Below are 17,545 nucleotides of genomic sequence, written 5' to 3'. Positions count from 1 at the left end.
ATATACAGTAGTCCACACATTTGTGGATACTTTTGTATCAGATTATTTTCTTTGACCATCAATAAATACGGGTTTTATTCCTCTCACAATAGCTCTTTCTGGCTTTTGGCATTTTGCTTATTCTACTGTAATACCACAGAGAGAGAAACTGTGCTTCAGTCCCTTCAGGCAACTTTTAGAGACGGCTGTGTCAATAGCCTGAACTTGCACTGAATTGCCACTGATACCTGCACAGATGAGCTGTATTAAACTGTATTGGTTGAAGCAGATTGCTAAAAAAAGTTTAATGATCTTGCCGTCTAAATGCTGTATCACAGTTACAGTATTTGTTTGATCGTAAATCAATTAGAAGTGACAGCTAATGTATTACTTTTTGTTTAAACTACTTTTATCAGTTCAGTTTATAGTCATATGCACAAGTGCAATAAAATCAAATTCTGCATGATACCTCAGGAGACTTAAAGTTCTTTATTCTTGTGTATGTTTCACATTCTGACCTTTGTTTTTAAATCGTTCACCAACATTATAACATGCATATGAGTTATACCAGTCACCTGAAAAGAAGAATCTCTCTCTTTACCACGTTTACATGAAATTCAATAAGTATGTAGATGGGTTCATGTCAGGGGCAGGGAATAAACACCCACTTGAATAAAAGATTGGTTACAGAGTTATTCTTGATAGAGGTGACTTCAATACTTTATAACCACTCTGTCTTTAAGGAGCTTCTGAAGGGCTTACAGCATGAGAACGATTCTGTATCACTGACAGCAGTCACGAGCCCACCAGTTAATTTTTTTTTGTCATGAATTATTTTTGCCATGACAACCACTCTTATTTTCCATTTTGACTTCTCCTGCACTCAAGAGGATGGTGTCAGCAGCATTATGTGGCTTATGCTAAGGGCTGTTTTGCTAAACATTTTTTATTGAGGCATTATCCACATGCTGTATGACTTGCATTGTGAAAAATGTGAATGTGAAAAAGTAAATAAGTAACTATGAATCTTAAACCTAATGAAGTGGTTGATGTGATGCAGGTCATATTTAAGATGTCTTAATACATTTAGAAATATGTTTCTAGGACTATGTTTCAACCATCTGTTGTGTATAAAGAAGCATAATATGAGAAATGTTACATCTGGGAGATGTAACAATGGAAAATAATTAAACCTTGATAATAGTGACATAAAATCTACAGTGTTTAACATCACTAAACATCACATCAGATCAGTAAAGTATTTGACGTACAGTATGCTAATATTTACCGAAAGCAGCTTGATTATAGTGCAGCTCCAGTACTGTGTTATTAGAAAACTGCTCCACTAATTAGCACTAGCAGTACATCCTTGATAGATATGGCATTTAAATTGAAGAAAAGATGTAGAGAAAAAAATGCATTTAAAAAGAACAGCAGCATCAAAGTGTAATACTCATAATTAAGTACAAAGGATGTTAAAATGTTAATCTACAGTAGATATTTTTAGAACAAATTAATTTCAGGAAGTTCCATAATAGCTTTCTTGTTTGGATAGCTTCAACCTTGCCTGAGGTTTTTAACCAAGATGACCAAAATCATTCCAGCTGTGATTTGAACCCAGTATGAACTAGAGTTTCAGAGGCTGCAAAGAAATAAGCTCTCAGGTACCCATCTTTCAGCTTTGTTGCGATCTTAGTGTAGAACATGCTTGTACAAAGATTTCAATCAATAAATTGTCAGCTATTTCTTAAAATAAATGTAAGATGTTTTGACTGACCTCTTTTGACTGCTCTCCTTCTTTTACATGCAGACAAAAAAATCACGTTACAGTATGTATTAAAATCTGTATTAGCCTAGATATTTCTAGCAATTGTGTCTATGAACATCAAACCCTTTTTTGTTCCAAATCCTTAAGATTATTTTGCATTTATACTGATTTTGATCATTTTCAACATTATGTGGCACTTCAGTCCTGCAATTCTTCTAAACCTCAATACAAAAGACAGGAATGTGTTATTTACAGTACATTTTTTTCATCAAGATAATGATGTGAAACATTCTGCTTTATGATTACACTGGAAGCTGAGAGACTAAAAGTGCTTGAAAGGAAACTAACATGAATCCAACTGAGGCCCTCTGGGATTGCACAATCTGAGGAAAAGAAGAGAAATCCGACAAACTTGTGTTCGTCATGAATGTCTACATGTCATTTGATGTAAGAGTCCTTCAGCGGTATTCTAGTTGTACACTCTAAACATGTTGAAATGTACAGAGGCAAAAAAAGCAAAAGAAAAAGAGTAGTAAGCAAACTACATGAGGACATCTCATTTTGTTACATTTTCAGTTACACTGATGGTATAAAGTTATAGTTGTGCATTGCATGTTTTAATGATGAAAGATATTATTGTAGTATCAAAGTACAGTATAAATTAAACCATGTTCATATCTCAAATAAGGTTCCTGGAAATGTCCCGTATTTCTGTCCATTGCTGTATCTATCTCTATTGTTACATGAGCACATGCACCTGCTGGAGTCTCTGTATAGTTAGAAATGATAGGGTGATAAGTCTTTCATTTGTAGAGCTATTTCTCTGCTGTTTGTCCAGTAGGACGTGAACGTTCTAGGTAGATGAGCGTATAATCGTTTCAAGTAAAGAAGTCTGCTCTGCATATAGTTGTAGCTGTAGTGAAGCCAGAGCTTGCACAGACAATGCTGTAAACAGGGGATGGGGTAGAGGGGCTATGCTTTGCATGCTTTCACTTCAGCAGGAAGCTTCAAGTGAAGACGGGGCGTTTTTGCCAACCTTCAGCGCAGAAAAAGGCGAGACGATGAGACGCTGCAATCAGTGACAATCATCTCTAAAACAATTGCTGCTTTTAAAGACAAGCATGCATAGTGTGTCAGTGCCGTGGTTCACTTACAATCCTGATGACAGCTGCAGTCTTATCTCTCCTCTGGCAGACGTAAGACACCAGAGACTGGCTGCCAAAAAGTTGCAAAGGGCCTCCAAAGACGAAAACATCATGTGACATTTTGTTATACTTGGCTTCTATAAATTGTGGGAACATAATACAGCTACTCAAGCAAGAGAAGATGTCTGTTTTGTCATTGTTGCTATTAAATTGTCATTGCTTTCCGCATTTAGTTCCTCTTAAATTTAATCAGGGGCCTGAAAAAGATCAGTTTTATTCCTTTATAATGAGTTTAATTTTGTTTTCCATGAAAATGTGAAGTAACCTTTATTTCTGGCATTTGAAAGTTCAAGGCATTAAAATGTTTTATGGGTTATTGAGGGCTCAATACTTCTCCTTTACTCTGTAATATCTGGAACCTTTTTGATATGTACTTTGAGGATTGGTAATGAAACATTTTCTTTTTGCTATACTAGTAAACTTTGTGATTTGTTTGTGTGTGCATTGCTATCCAAACCCTTAACTGGTGGGTTACCAGGACAACCAAAGGCTAACACATAAGTTTGAAATCGCAAACTCTGTGGCAATGCTTAGTCAAAAACAAGCAGGCCAGGCATGGCCGCATACAGGAGCATAGGACTCTATGCCTGGGAGGTCCTCAGACAATGGGCCCTTACAGCCCGGGTAGGGATTATAACAGAAACTCCTTACCAATACAGACACACATAACAAATGGCACATACATGTCGCCTGGCAGGGTTTTTCCCACAGTTCTGGGGTCTTCGTTCACAAATGACCATGTACAACATCACTGAAGTTTGCATAGTTCTACTCTTCCTTTGGCTCAGATTGTTAAGATGTTTTGTCCTTGCAGATTGAAACCATGAACTACGTGGGTCAGCTGGCTGGCCAGGTGCTGGTGACGGTTAAGGAGCTGTACAAAGGGATCAACCAGGCCACGCTGTCCGGCTGCATCGATGTGATCGTGGTGAGGCAGCAAGACGGCACCTACCAGTGCTCTCCATTCCATGTGCGCTTTGGCAAGCTGGGTGTGCTGCGCTCTAAAGAGAAAGTGGTGAGTAGACCAAAGGGACCATTATTTAACTTTGTATTCTTATTCACTAGGCCACAGCGGGGAGAAGGAGGGATCCTCTTGCCAAATTGCTGAGATAGACCATAGAACCTTTTCACCTTGGAAGCAGTTGTGCAAAGTAACAAGATTTTGTATTTGCCAATTGGATGCAATATTTTCTTGGGTTTTCCAGGGGTTCATCTTTTGCCTCTCTTCTTTTAAGCACTCATAGATTTGTTGGAGGACCTTCTTGAACTTGATGCATTAAGAAGGTCAGGATTTGGCGTGGCTTTTAAAAACTGGGAAGATTTCAAAGCCTCTCCACTGCTGGCATTTACTGTACTATTCTTTGTCTGGTACACTGCTTGTGGCATTTGCTGCCTATTAAATTCTTTTCTTGTCTGTTACCTTTTGTACTTTATGATGTGTGGGAAATTTGTCACTGTATGCAGTAAATTGAGGAGGTTTTTTTATATACTGACTAATGGTTGATATTTGAGCTCATACTGTACTGTATATTAAAACTTCAGGACTGTTTTTGTTTCTGAGTAAGTAGGCGTTTAAATTACATATATAAATTTGGATCCTTGCAAATTCTTCAATGAACAAGGGATGCAAGGCTTTTTGATTTCATCCCAGAATCTACATTGTTAGTCAAACCTTGAATCCAACCAGCTGAGTTGCTATGGCAGCAGATTCCAGTATTTGTCTTAAAAGTGGAGAGAAAAGGTCTTGCTTCAGGATGTTGAGCTGAATGCAAATAAAATTACAGTATACAAAACTGACGTAGGACTGCATCACTTTGGAGTTCCTGTCAACTGAAAGAGAATAATTCTTCAGAAGGTTGCTTTCATGTAAGCTTGTGCAAGTTTTTCTAATTACCATGTTTTTTTGAAGTTTACAGCTTTCTAAAAGCAAGTAGAAAGATTCTTGAAAGAGCATTGCTGTACATCACTACATATTGCCACTCACATCTGAGTAAAAGTTCTGTAATTTTTATTTGTTCAGCTCATCTTAAAAAGTTTTGAAACTTATAAATCTGTTGTGTAAGTGTAGATCTCCTCCTGTATTCATGCAGGTTTGTGTGTCAGATTGATTGCAGTCTTGAAATCACCTGCAACAACAGAGGACACCCTGACCTTGGTTTTTCAGGACACACCTATGCTCCATAAATACATTTTAAAAAAGTTTTCAGCGTTAACAAACTTTGTCAGGAATGAACAATGAAAAGGAAAAAATATAGAAGCTTTTCCTTACACTGACATAGCTCTCTAGTCAAATATTGAAATTGTTATACTGTATATACTGTACTATATGCTTAGAAATGCTGAAACACTCTTTAAAAAAACTACAGGAGTAATGTGAGCAAATGCCTTGGGTAGATAAGGAAAAACAAGTATCTTCAAATAGTAGTTATCTGCATTCCTGCCTTCACCTGTGCTGGCTGATACCTCTTAACCTCTCAAGTCAAATGCTTTTTTTGCATTGCAGTTTTAAATTTCAAATCCAAATGAAAACAGAGAATAAACAAAATAAGTGTAATTAAGCAACATTTTCTTTATTGAAACAAGTTTAGCTTTAGACATTAAAGGGTGACACATTTTTATTTAAGCCTAATAAAGAAGAAAACATCAGAAGGTATTGTTTTTCTGGCTTCTTACAGTCCACGACGAGTAAACTCTAAAACCCATCATATTCTGCACTATTTAGTTCCTTATTTATGTGAGTTCTTAAAACAAAAAAAATACTTGTTGAGAAAATTCATTAATGCAAGAAATCTATTTAAGCAGGAAGCTGTGAATGATTTCCACAGTGTCCTGAAGCTATTGACATTCACATGGCCAAACTGTGGTCATAAACTGCTTAGCAACTGGGAAAGAAATCTGTGAAGGCTCTTAGGGAAACAAAGCCCAAGAAATAAAGGAAGTGTTCTGCAGAGGCCTAGGAATGTGTATCATCAGATGGAAGTTACATTTTATTTTTCTTTGTTGTGGCTGAATAAATCTTTCCCAGTCAATTTGCATGTGGGATTGAAACACGTTTGCATCAAAATGAACGGAGGGATGTAAGCTGGATGGTTTTTTTTTGTGGCGTTAATGTTAAAATGGATATGTTTCCACCACCCAAAATTTAAAGACATTAATGAAATATTCAGGGTTTTAGTTTTCAGAAAGCCTTTCATTCCAAAGAAGTGAAAAGACCTTATGGTTTACTGGGTACTTGTGACTACTTTACATCTCTTTTTAATTTAAATGAAGACATTGACTATTACAGCATCAAAATCCAATGCTGTGTAATGAAATCCCAGAAAGCTTGTGAATGTAAAAGATAAGGGACAGGAGAGTTTATCCCTTACAGATCTTGCCAGCTGTGCCGAACCTCTCCTCCTGGCTTCATCTTCACTTTTCTTAAAGAGAACAGGGCAAAGACAGAGGCAACCCACTCACTAACTGGGGCACATAGAAAGTTCCAGTCACAGTTTATATCTAGGTTATATTACACATTAGGTTAGCTATATTAAAGATTTGTAGCTGCCAAATTGTCTTAGGCCCCTTTTCTTAAAAAATGAGATATTGAAATATCCCTTCTCAATTTGATGCCCAGACTGTTGAGTGTAGTGTCGTCTGGATACAAAATACTTCCCAAATTTGTTTTCAGAGTGTAGCTTGAGTTTGTAGAAGAATGTCCTTACCACTTTCAGAACAGATCTCTCTTTCCGTGTCTTGGATATTCATAAGCTTTTAATATAGTGCTTGTATGAAATCAGCTGAGGAAGGTAAAGAATTCTGTTAGATTACCTGTCTCATGCCAAAACAGGCCTTGTGATGCCTTCTGTATTTTTATCTTGAAATTAAATATAAAAAGACATCCTGTTTCCACTTACTGGAATACAAAGTAAAGATGTCGCATTTTGTTATTTTTTTGCCATGAACTCCACAACCACAAGGAAATGGTTTTATCATGACTGAATCATAAGCCATATTTCATCAGCTGTAGATGGGTTTGCCAACTCCTGTGGTATGTGGTATGTGTTCATGAGTGACACATTCTGAAGAGAAAATATGACTGCACTACAGATTCTCTAGCACACTTTTTTATTGTGCAATATACTAAGATTATTAGCAGAGAAATTACAAAAAGAGCCAAAATATACAAGTACAACTGCCAGTGTTCAAAGGCGACTGTTTCACTGTAATGCTGAAGGTTTCTTTCTTTAAAGCTGATTCCACTGCAAATTAATATAATAAATGTGTTATCCTGCATCTTCTCTTTCTGATCCACAGATTGACATTGAGATTAATGGTGAGCCTGTGGACCTGCACATGAAGCTGGGAGACAATGGGGAGGCTTTCTTTGTACAAGAAACCGGCGAAGAAAATGTAAAGTTCCTTAAGACTATTTAACTTTTGAATGCTCTAAATCATAATCTAAATGTTTGTATATTTACTTTACGAAAAACATAACAAACTCTCATTTTAAATCCAAGAATCTTTTGTCATTTTTATGAGGACTGTTTGTTATAAGATACATGGAGATCACTTTTTTTAGAAGTAGTCTTCTCTTTTAGAGTTCTAATAGTTCCCATTAGAATGTCGAAAGCATGCATACAAGGAGACAGAGGTGAAATTAAAATATTGTTCAGCCATTTCAAAATGGTTCCCGATGAGAGTGGTCTCTTAACCTGTTTGGATATGACCGTCCCCGGACCATGAATCAGTGTTGTTGCTTTTTTTAACTCCCCTTTTTGTGGTTTGGTGGCCAAACCTCTACACAATATTCTGAGTGAGTGAGGTATTTCTAGTGCATTGCCTTAATATTGCAGTGTAAAGCACAACTTCCCTTTAAATTCTACACATTTTTTATAAACCCAATCATTCTTTCTCACAGAATTCACTGCTTCCTCATTGTCTTGATGTGGACATACAGGAATCTACATACTCTTTCCCTATCTTTGCATCATCCTGTAGCTCCTACTCAATCATGTTACTGTATATATACGGTGTGTGTTCCTACTGCCAAGGTGGATCATTTTGCCAAACCTCAACACAATATTCTGAGCGAGTAAGGTATTTCTAGTGCATTGTAAAGTTCATTGTTATAATATCTTAATTGTAAGCCTTAATATTGCAGTGTAAAGCACAACTTCCCTTTAAATTCTACACATTTTTTATAAACCCAATCATTCTTTCTCACAGAATTCACTGCTTCCTCATTGTTTTGATGTGGACATACAGGAATCTACATACTCATTCCCTTTCTTTGCATCTTCCTCTAGCTCCTACTCAATCATGTTATATGTACAGTGTGTGTTCCTACTGCCAAGGTGGATCATTTTGTGCATATAAATCTTACAGCAAATTCAATTTGTTACCCATTATTTGGCTTTAAGTCTTTTTTTTATTCCCCAGCAGACATTTGTTTGTAATTTCCCCTGTTTTTGTATCTTCTCAAAACTTAACTAGTTTGTTGACTATTATCAGAATCTAAAATGCTATAAATGGGGAAAAGAAACAGGTCTAAAGCAGCTACCACTGCATACAAATGTTCAGTTCAGTTTGTCATATGAACAAGTGCAATGAAATGCTTATTTGCATGTATGCTCCAATACAAAGAATACAAAGACGTTAAGGAAACACCAAAAACAAACGCAGAACAGCAGCAGCAGCAGCAACAACAAGTTTAATAACATACATCTTAGAAAAAAAAAAACATCAGTGTGAGTCAGTGGTAAGGGTAGAGTTCAGTAGTCTGACATCTTGTGGGAAGAAACTATCTCTGAATCTGGACGTATGTGCCTTTATGCTCCTATAACGCTTACCAGAGAGAAGGGGGGAGAAAAATTAGAAACCAGGATGATTGGTATCCTTAGCGAAACTTCCAGCCTTCCTGAGGGGCGGAGCGGTGGCTCTGTGGCTGAGGATCTGTGCCTGTGGCTGGAAGGTTGCCGGTTCAAATCCCACGGCCGGCAGAGGAATCCTACTCCGTTGGGCCCCTGAGCAAGGCCCTTAACCCCAACTGCTCCAGGGGTGCCGTACAATGGCTGACACTGCGCTCTGACCCCAAGCTTCTCTCCCTGTCTGTGTGTCTGTGTCTCATGGAGAAAAGCTGGGGTATCCGAAAAGATGAATTCCTAATGCAAGAAATTTTATAGGGCTAATAAAGAAACATTATTATTAAACATTATTATTAGGCAGTGAGTTGTGAAAATGTCTGAAATAGAGGGGAGCTGTACTCCAGTGATGGACTGGGGTGACCTGATCACCCCCTGTAATACCTTCCTGTCACACAACGAGCTACTGCCAAACCACACTGTAATACCACACATGAGCACATTCTCAATAGCATACATGTAAAATGTGGCAAGGACAGTTGAAGATAGACCAAAGTTTTTCAACTGTCTGAGGAAGTAAAGGCGCTGTTGTGCATTCTTTGTAGCTCCAGTTACATGCTGGGACCATGTTAAATCATGAGTGATGAAGGTACCCAGGAACTCGAAGCTTCTAACCATCTCAACAGCCACCCCATTGATGTGAATCTGAGTAACTATTTACTTCCACTTTTTACTGTTGTAAAAAGCGTAAGCGTAAGTGTAAGTCTAGTTGTAGTACTAGACAAAATGCATTTTTATGCATTGTCTTAGGGATGAATTAATATTAACACTCTATCATTAAGTTTTTGAGGTATAACCATCTATTCATCTGTTTCCATTTCATCACCTGTGAGCAAAATCTCATTCCTTCATAGTCTGCTTTTCAAAAATTATGAACCCTAATTTGTGAATTGCATTTTAGAGATTAAAAACATACATAAAAGTTACCATATTATTGCACTAAAATCTTAAATAGTATTTTCCAGTGGCTATATCATGTCAAATCTTTAAATGATATTGTGATTGTTTAAAACATTAGTTCAATAAGAGTGCTTTTCCTGGTTGATGCTTTTTAACCCAGTTTGTCAAAGCAATCATTTACCATTTCAACAACAGCAAATTTTGTCTTATTATTCTGCATCAATGTACAGTATTTGTTGAGAAGTAACACTATAGGGAAATGTCAGCATTATCTTGGCCGCATAATTTCGTGAACTCATCATAAAATACTATATGTGCCCATGTCTGCATTCGGTGATCTGTAGCAATGTACCTGCTGCTAAGGCATTAGAATTTTTATTTTACATTTCAGCCCATGTACTGTAGATTATTACAGTAAGTACATGTACGCTCTCTTGGGTCTCTAGCTTATAGGTTATTTCTGATTACTGTATAGTCACATAACACCACCTCTAATGTAATACCTGTTTTCTGAAAAAAAAGGTATATTTGTTCCTGTCACCTTCTCCAAGCCACATTTGTTACTCTTATAAGTCATAGTTTTCTGTTAATACTGTATCCTGCAGTTGTTGCTTTTAATTTCTTATAAAAAATCTTGTACTAAGTTTTTTTTTTCTTATTTCGTATTTGTGTTGCCATGGATTTTTCTGATCCCACCAGAACTGGCCAGTTGTGAACTCTCTGCTCCCCATTTCTATAGTTCAGCAATTCCTCAACTACTTTTATGTGCTCACTTCGCCAATACGTCCGTTTCCTTCTTGTTTATGTTCACCCTGTCCTGCTATACTGGTTCCATTTGTTTCAGCAATTCCCAAATCTTTTAGCCAACTTTTTAAATTGACATACTTCCTCTCCTCTTCCTAGGCTTGCATGTAGTAGTAGAATTCCGAAGAATATCATCAGAGTCCTTCTGGCTCTTAGTTGGCAAGCTTACACTTTTAAATTTCTCTAGAAAAATCAGCCTACTTTTTCCTTTGTCATTTATTGCAACACGAGTTGTAGAGTTGTAACCCCTAGGTCCACCCCCGGCTGTGGCCAGCAACCTGAGCACTAGGCAGGAAACACTTTCTACAAACTGTGAACTCCCCATCTCTTGTGCACACAACAGTCTACACCTCTAATCGCTAAGTCCCCCACAATCACTACCTTCTTTATGAAGTCCCTGGGGCTCATCATTTCTGCTGTTTTCCTCCAGGCTGGTTGAGCCAGACTCAGTCTCAAGTAAGGCCTGGAAGCAGTTGCACACACTAGGAACTGGGTATGCCACTCCTGTGCAGAGTTTTCTTTGTTCCCTGCAGGTGTTACAACTCCCTTTCTTCAGAAACCTCTTGCCTTCCTGCTCATGACATGCACACAGTCTCTCATGTGTCAACCGTTAGGCTCAAGCTGCTCAACCAGCTGGCAGTGGTCATGGAACATCTCGGTCCCGAAACTGATTGTCTGACAAACCACACACTGTTAGTGGCCTCACATTGCTAATACTTTGTCTTACCCGGTTTACTCTTAAATTGTTCAACTTCAGATGATTAAAAATCCTGATTAACCCAGCCTAAAAGAGAAGGGGAGATCAGGACATATTTAATTTTTCCCCTAGATTTAAAATGCAGACATTATGAAATGGTAGCCAGCGGCCATATCACCCTGCAGCTCTCAACTGTGTACCCACTGAAGCTAAGCAGGGTTGAGCCTGGTCAGTACTTGGATGGGAGACCTCCTGGGAAGCTATGGTTGCTGCTGGAAGTGGTGTTAGTGGGACCAGCGGGGGGCGCCCACCCTGCGATCTGTGTGGGCCCTAATGCCCTGGTATTGGGGCGGGGACACTATACTGTAGTGGGCGCCGTCTTTCGGATGAGATGTTAAACTGAGGTCCTGACTCTCAGTGATCATTAAAGATCCCTGGGCATTTCTTGATAAGAGTAGGGAGTTATCTCAGTGTCCGGGCCAAATTTCCCCCCTCAGACTTTACTGTGGCCTCCAAATTTCCCCGGTGTATGATTGGCTTACACTTGCCCTGCGATGGACTGGCGTCCCGTCCAGGGTGTACCTTACCTTGTGCTCGTTGCTTGCCAGGTAGGCTCCGGCTTCCTGCAACACTGTATGGTATAAAGCGGTTTGGTAAATGACATGACCTGACCTACCATTATGAAATGCGAGGGTAGACACATTAAATTATTTTTTAAATGTAAGTGTGAGCTTAAAAATAGAACATATAGTTCTATTACTTTACATGCCAGATGTTATTTAGAAAGAGTAAAAGGAGATAGTGTCTGAAATATTAAAAAAATCTGAAAGATAACAAGAAGTGTAAAAGGTACTGTAAAAAAATGAGGAAAACCTTAAGCTTTATAGATTTCCCTGCAACTGTCATTTCAAAATCTGATTAATTATAGCCATCTCCTGAATTCACACAACCTTGCAGTGCTGAAGTGTCACGTACTTCCTCATTGAAGGTCTTCATTTACCCGTTTCCCAGGAGGTGGTTCCGGCTCACCTAGCGACCTCGCCGATCCCCACCGAGGAGCAGGTGTTCTGGAACCTGGAGAACCGCCTGGCGAGTTCCGGAAAGGAGGACCGGCTGCAGTCCTCAGAGAACACCATGAAGAGCTTGGACCCAGACAGCCCAATGCTCAACACAGGCTCCGTGAAAAAGAAGAAACGCAGGAGGAAAAAGCACAAAACTGATGTCAGGAAAGAGGAGCAGAGTCCGGCTCCTGGAAGTGAGGAGGTTTTTGAAATGGATCGCAGTTCTGATGAAGAACAGCTGTCTCACAGTTCAAGGTAATCCAAACATTTGCAAGATGCTAATCAAGGGTGTGTCCTTGTGTACCCATTGCTTGCCAGTATAGGCTCTGGCTCCCCTGCAACCCTGAACTGGGTAAAGGAGTTGGAAAATGGAAAGATGTATGTTAATAAAACCTACCAGCCAATACTAAAGTACTTTTGAAAAGTAAAGGGCGATTGTTTGAAAGGACTGTTTTTTTATTTTCATAAAGTATGTTTGTGTTTTTTTGCATATAGAATGCTTTCCAGTAATTATACTGAGAGTAACGGTACCAATAGCATTTGTTATACTTTTAATCACTTCATTTTATTAAAGAATAGTATAGCTTCCTACCAGAGTTAATTGGAGTAACTAGATCACTAGATCACAGAATGTTACATTTGAAATCATACAACACGTCTGCAACACATATAAAAGTATCTCATCTTAGTTCAATGGATAGCTATTTCCAATAAGGCACATCTAACTCCCCCCAGAGCTCAGTCCGAATGTTGTTTTGGTGAATTGGTAAACCAGTAAAACTGTGGACAAAGCAATTAATTAGTCATGCCAGTCTGGGTCCCAAATGGGCAAACACTTTTATAGCCTAGTTCAGTATAGCTAGCAATGAAATTTGTGACAGTGAAGCGTGTTTAGCTTTTATCAGCTGTGAATTTATTTTGATAGGTACTGGCCGGGCTCACACCTGCTTAGCTTCAGTGGGTTTCCAAGGTCATCACGGTTGCATTACTTTTTGTCAAAGGGAAAGGGGTTTTAAGCTCTATGATTGTTTTAATTGACAGAATTGTTTGCTTCATCCCATAGATCTTCCTTCACCCCTGCAAAGGAAGTGGAGTACAATCAGCCTTTGATCCTCCACATTGATAACTATCCTTTGTCTGATGGAGACTGGTCTCTTTCTGACAGGTATGTGTTGGATTCAATTCAAGGTGCTTTATTAGCATGACCGATGGGTACAATCAGTGTTGCCAAAACAAATAAAAATAATGCAATTCACATGAAACAAAACAAAAAATAAAAGTAAAATAAAATCTACAGACATACTGTATTACAGACATTTACAACAAAGACATATCATAAAATATGTACATATACTGTAGACAGATGGAGCATTATTGGGAGACAGACTCACTGTTCCTCAGGCTGTGACAGGAGATCACATACTGGGCTGCCAGTTCAATTGAGTTCCCTCCTCCCTCTCCCAGTAGGATTGGGGCCCGTTGTATTCATTGGAATTGTATTCATTAACCCTGTATTGTATTCTGCCACCAAGAAATATTTGTTTATGAATACAAGAAAAGTAATGCCCAGCTAATCCTCAAAACTGATATGCCTGACTGAAGCAGCATTTAATTTGGGCTTGTCAGTGTGTGTTTTATATCATGGTTCAAAACCATAAAAGTTCATGTGGTTTTTATATAGTCAATCTGGCAAAGAGACGCATAACAGAGTGTGGTACTATTTCTCTCCGCTAGTTATAGTTAGTATAGTTTTGTTTGTTCACGTTACTTAGATTGCATTTGTATCAATTGCCTACTTCCCATGCTCATGGACTGTCCTGTGTCAGAGGTCTATTAAGTGAATGGAACTAATATGGCATGACTATTCTGGGCTGTTGACCGGTCTTTCTCAATGTTGATTTCCAAGTGTCTAATATCTTCAGGCGCAATGTCTTTTTCTGGCAAGTGGGACTGCAGCCAAAAATATCACTTGTACAAGGATGGGGAGAGACTGGGATATTCTAGTATTTGTATGTAGTTCTGTTAATCTGGGTTTAGCTGCTCTCACTTGCAGTAATTGTTCTAATGGAGGGAAGTATGGGTAAAATGCATTTTACAGTGGATAAACTGTGATGGAGTGGTCAGTTGCTTTTTGTTATCTGTAGGATATTGTTAATTAGCCTCTCTTTTTGCTCCTCTTTTTCTTTCATGTGAGTTTCCCTTTTTCTTTGTATATTTTTCACGGGTTTGTTAAGAATAAGTGCTTTGTGAAATAGTTTCAGTTCCTTAATTCTATTGCTTTCATTTTATTCATATAGTAGTTCAGAGAGCTACATACAGCGTTTTGCACTTCAGTGTGTACAGTAAGTGATATAATGCTGCCTATTTTCACATCTTTTTTTTGTTTCAAATTTCAGTCGAACCATGTCCCAGGCCTCCTCTCCAAAGAGTGACTCTGAACTGGTGGTTAAGCCCTCAGAGAGCCTGTTAAGAGCTGAGTCTCACATGCAGTGGACATGGGGAGAGTTTCCTGAGTCTACAAGGGTAAATAACATATCATATGGCAATAACCTTAACACTTGTGTTCATCTCTCAAGCTCTTGAAATGTGGGTTTTGTAACCTTCAGTAAACTGAGAACATGGGAACGTCTCTGGATGAGACGCTGTTGTCCATTGTTAACCCCTTCCAGCAATTTTAGTTTACACATCTGCGTTGGTAGAAGCAATCAGAATAATCTGAGGTCCAGAGTTTAAGAAACTGAACCGTGCTGCATTGTCACATAAAACATAAATCACTTACATTAAAGTGATGGCTCTTCTTTATTTAGAGTTCCTCGATGTTTGCAGGAACAGCATATGTATTCATAATGTAATATGCCATGTAATTAATGTAAAATTTGTATTTGACCTTCACAAAGTTAAATGCTACTGAGTTAATGTTATACATGTATAAATGTATTACACATACAGTAGGATTCCCTCCTATTAAAATTCTACAGAAATGAAAACATTCTTAAATATAATACTGAATCTATATCCCCTGTTTTTTATAAGATATTCACAGTACTATGCACAAGAAGGGTTGAGAGGTGCAGTAACTGTCCTGAAATTAGTGTAATAAATTGTGGGAAAGGACAGTAACCCTGGACATTAGTGCAGCACAGCAGCACTACAGACTCTGTCACTGAGAAAAATGAACAGTTTCTATAGCAAATGATAAGGAATGTAATATTGTTTTGCTTTGTTTTTTTTTCCAAAAAAAAAGTTTATATTCTGAAAAAACTTGAGTATGTCGAAATGAGTACTGTATATTCCTGATAAGGTGTTTTATAACAAACCCAGAATGTACTGTAGGTTTTCTAATAATGATACTGATTATGCTTCCCAGACCAAGGTGTGTCTTGGTGTTGATTAAGAAATGCAGAGAGAGACCGTGACTGAGGCTGCTTCCTTTGTTACACAAACTCTCTTCCAGGTCAGCAAGAAGGACAAGTCTGATCTCCCAAAGACGGTGACCATCACCCCATCAGAAAACACACATTTCCGTGTTATCCTAAGCTCTGATGCTTTGAATGCAGAGGGGGAAGCCCAGGGAGCTGTGGTGGATTCTGTTTGCTCTATAGTAAAGCCGGAACCCAGAAACCCTGTCACCCCATTGACGCCCAGCAGTACTAACTCAGTGCAAGAGCCCTGTCCAGACCTGCCTGTGAGAGGGGATCAGGCTGGAGACCTGGCAGATGGCATCACTGAAATGAAGACCTTCTCGAAAACGGACTCCCCTTCTAAAAAGAAAGGTGAATGAGACCGTGTGAGCTTCTTGGATAAAGAACAGCTAAGGATTGAAAGTCTGCATGTAAAGTCAGACTTGTCTAATACTGCAGGTGTATAAATTTCAGTTCTACAGGAAGGAATGGTACCTTGTGTAGCACTTAATTATTCTGTTTGAAGTCTTGAGTGTTTTTTTTACCGTGCAGTATCTGATACAGTATCTTTGAAAGTGCACAGTACTGAGTACATCAGGCACAGCCCGGAGAAACACAGAATGTTGTAGCAAAAGGTATGAAAAGGGAAGGAAGTGGTTTTCTTCTCAGGGCCTGGGGAAAGGACTATATCTTGAATTAATTCTGTTAAGCCTTCTTTTATTATATTCAAATAGAGACGGGGGGAAAAAGAGTTCTACGGTATTTTTCAAAGTTATACTTTCTTGTTTTTCTCGCTGAAATATTTCCTGAAATATAGAGAATGCTGATACCAAATTAATTTCAAGCTGGGTGTAATACCCAAGAATATGCAGTACATGTAGTTGTGGAAATAACTGTTTGAGTATGCATAAGCTTCTAGAGACCACTTTTTCACACCCTGGCTTCCCAATGCAGGACTCAGTATAAACCCTAGACCTCTTCTTTCTGTCTAGAGAACATTTTTGCTTTTTATATTGCCGTCTTTAAAACATCTTCCCAACTTTTCATGGATTTTGAAGCCTGTGAAATTGTACATCTCAAGCTGTGTGTGTACACCTTTATAGCTCTTTAGGACTAAATGTACAGTATTTGTACAAACCTTTGACATACTTTGACATTTGAGTCACTTTCACTCCAATCTTGCTAATAGGTGTTCGGAAGAGGAGTCAACACCAGGGCCCTGATGATATCTACCTAGATGACCTGAATGTGTTGGAGCCTGATGTTGCGGCACGCTACTTTCCGAAAAGGTAGTTGCCTTTCGAGTCTTTGCAGTCTGAAAAAGCTATGTACAGTATCTCCAATGTATGAGAAATAAGTCATCATAGGTTCAAGGATCCAATACAACAGAATATTATGGCAGATTGAAACAAAAGCAGAAGCAAAGTTTCCCTAGAAAAATAGAACACTAGTTTTGCTGCTCTTTCATCTGGTAACTGTACATTGACACTGGCTTAGTTGTGAAATAATATTAAATATAAGCTACAGCTTATTGGAATCATTTACATGCTGTAAAGCAGAGAACGGACTGCTCTGGCTTTCTGGGATTTCTGTGATGATGGAATTGGTTTTATCAGGCAGCAAAGACCCCTACTGTAATGTTAATGGTTTCTGACAAAAAAGTCCAAACTCCAAACCTCTTATAAAATAAAAGGGGCAGAGAGGTGGCACTGTGGCTAAGGATCTGCACCTGTGGCTGGAAGGTTGCCAGTTCTAATCCCACGCCCGGCAAAGGAATCTTACTATGTTGGGCCCCTGAGCCCTTAACCCCAGCTGCTCCAGGGGTGC

General features: G+C 38.6%; 1 protein-coding gene across 8 annotated transcripts in view; it reads left to right on the top strand.

Annotated features, from left to right (window-relative positions):
- Positions 1-17,545, top strand: part of lpin2 (lipin 2) — a 52,215-nt gene that overhangs the window by 22,006 nt on the left and 12,664 nt on the right. For 4 of the 8 annotated variants that reach the window (XM_088918700.1, XM_088918699.1, XM_088918701.1 and 1 more), the window contains exons 2-8: positions 3,767-3,967; positions 7,249-7,344; positions 12,268-12,572; positions 13,381-13,482; positions 14,714-14,840; positions 15,772-16,090; positions 16,908-17,007. In XM_088918700.1, coding sequence (XP_088774826.1) covers positions 3,776-3,967; positions 7,249-7,344; positions 12,268-12,572; positions 13,381-13,482; positions 14,714-14,840; positions 15,772-16,090; positions 16,908-17,007 — 1,241 coding nt within the window. In that variant the 5' untranslated portion in view covers positions 3,767-3,775. Of the gene's footprint in view, positions 1-2,112; positions 2,195-3,766; positions 3,968-4,017; positions 4,104-7,248; positions 7,345-9,400; positions 9,495-10,398; positions 11,252-12,267; positions 12,573-13,380; positions 13,483-14,713; positions 14,841-15,771; positions 16,091-16,907; positions 17,008-17,545 lie in introns of those variants that run through there. The other 4 variants (XM_088918703.1, XM_088918698.1, XM_088918702.1 and 1 more) reach the window with 4 other exon arrangements.

This window comes from Atractosteus spatula, chromosome 6 (assembly GCF_055471065.1).
Source record: "Atractosteus spatula isolate fAtrSpa1 chromosome 6, fAtrSpa1.hap1, whole genome shotgun sequence".
Taxonomy (NCBI): Eukaryota; Metazoa; Chordata; class Actinopteri; order Semionotiformes; family Lepisosteidae; genus Atractosteus; species Atractosteus spatula.
The sequence above is the reverse complement of the archived record's forward strand: the minus strand, read 5'-3'. Positions and strand labels throughout refer to the sequence as shown.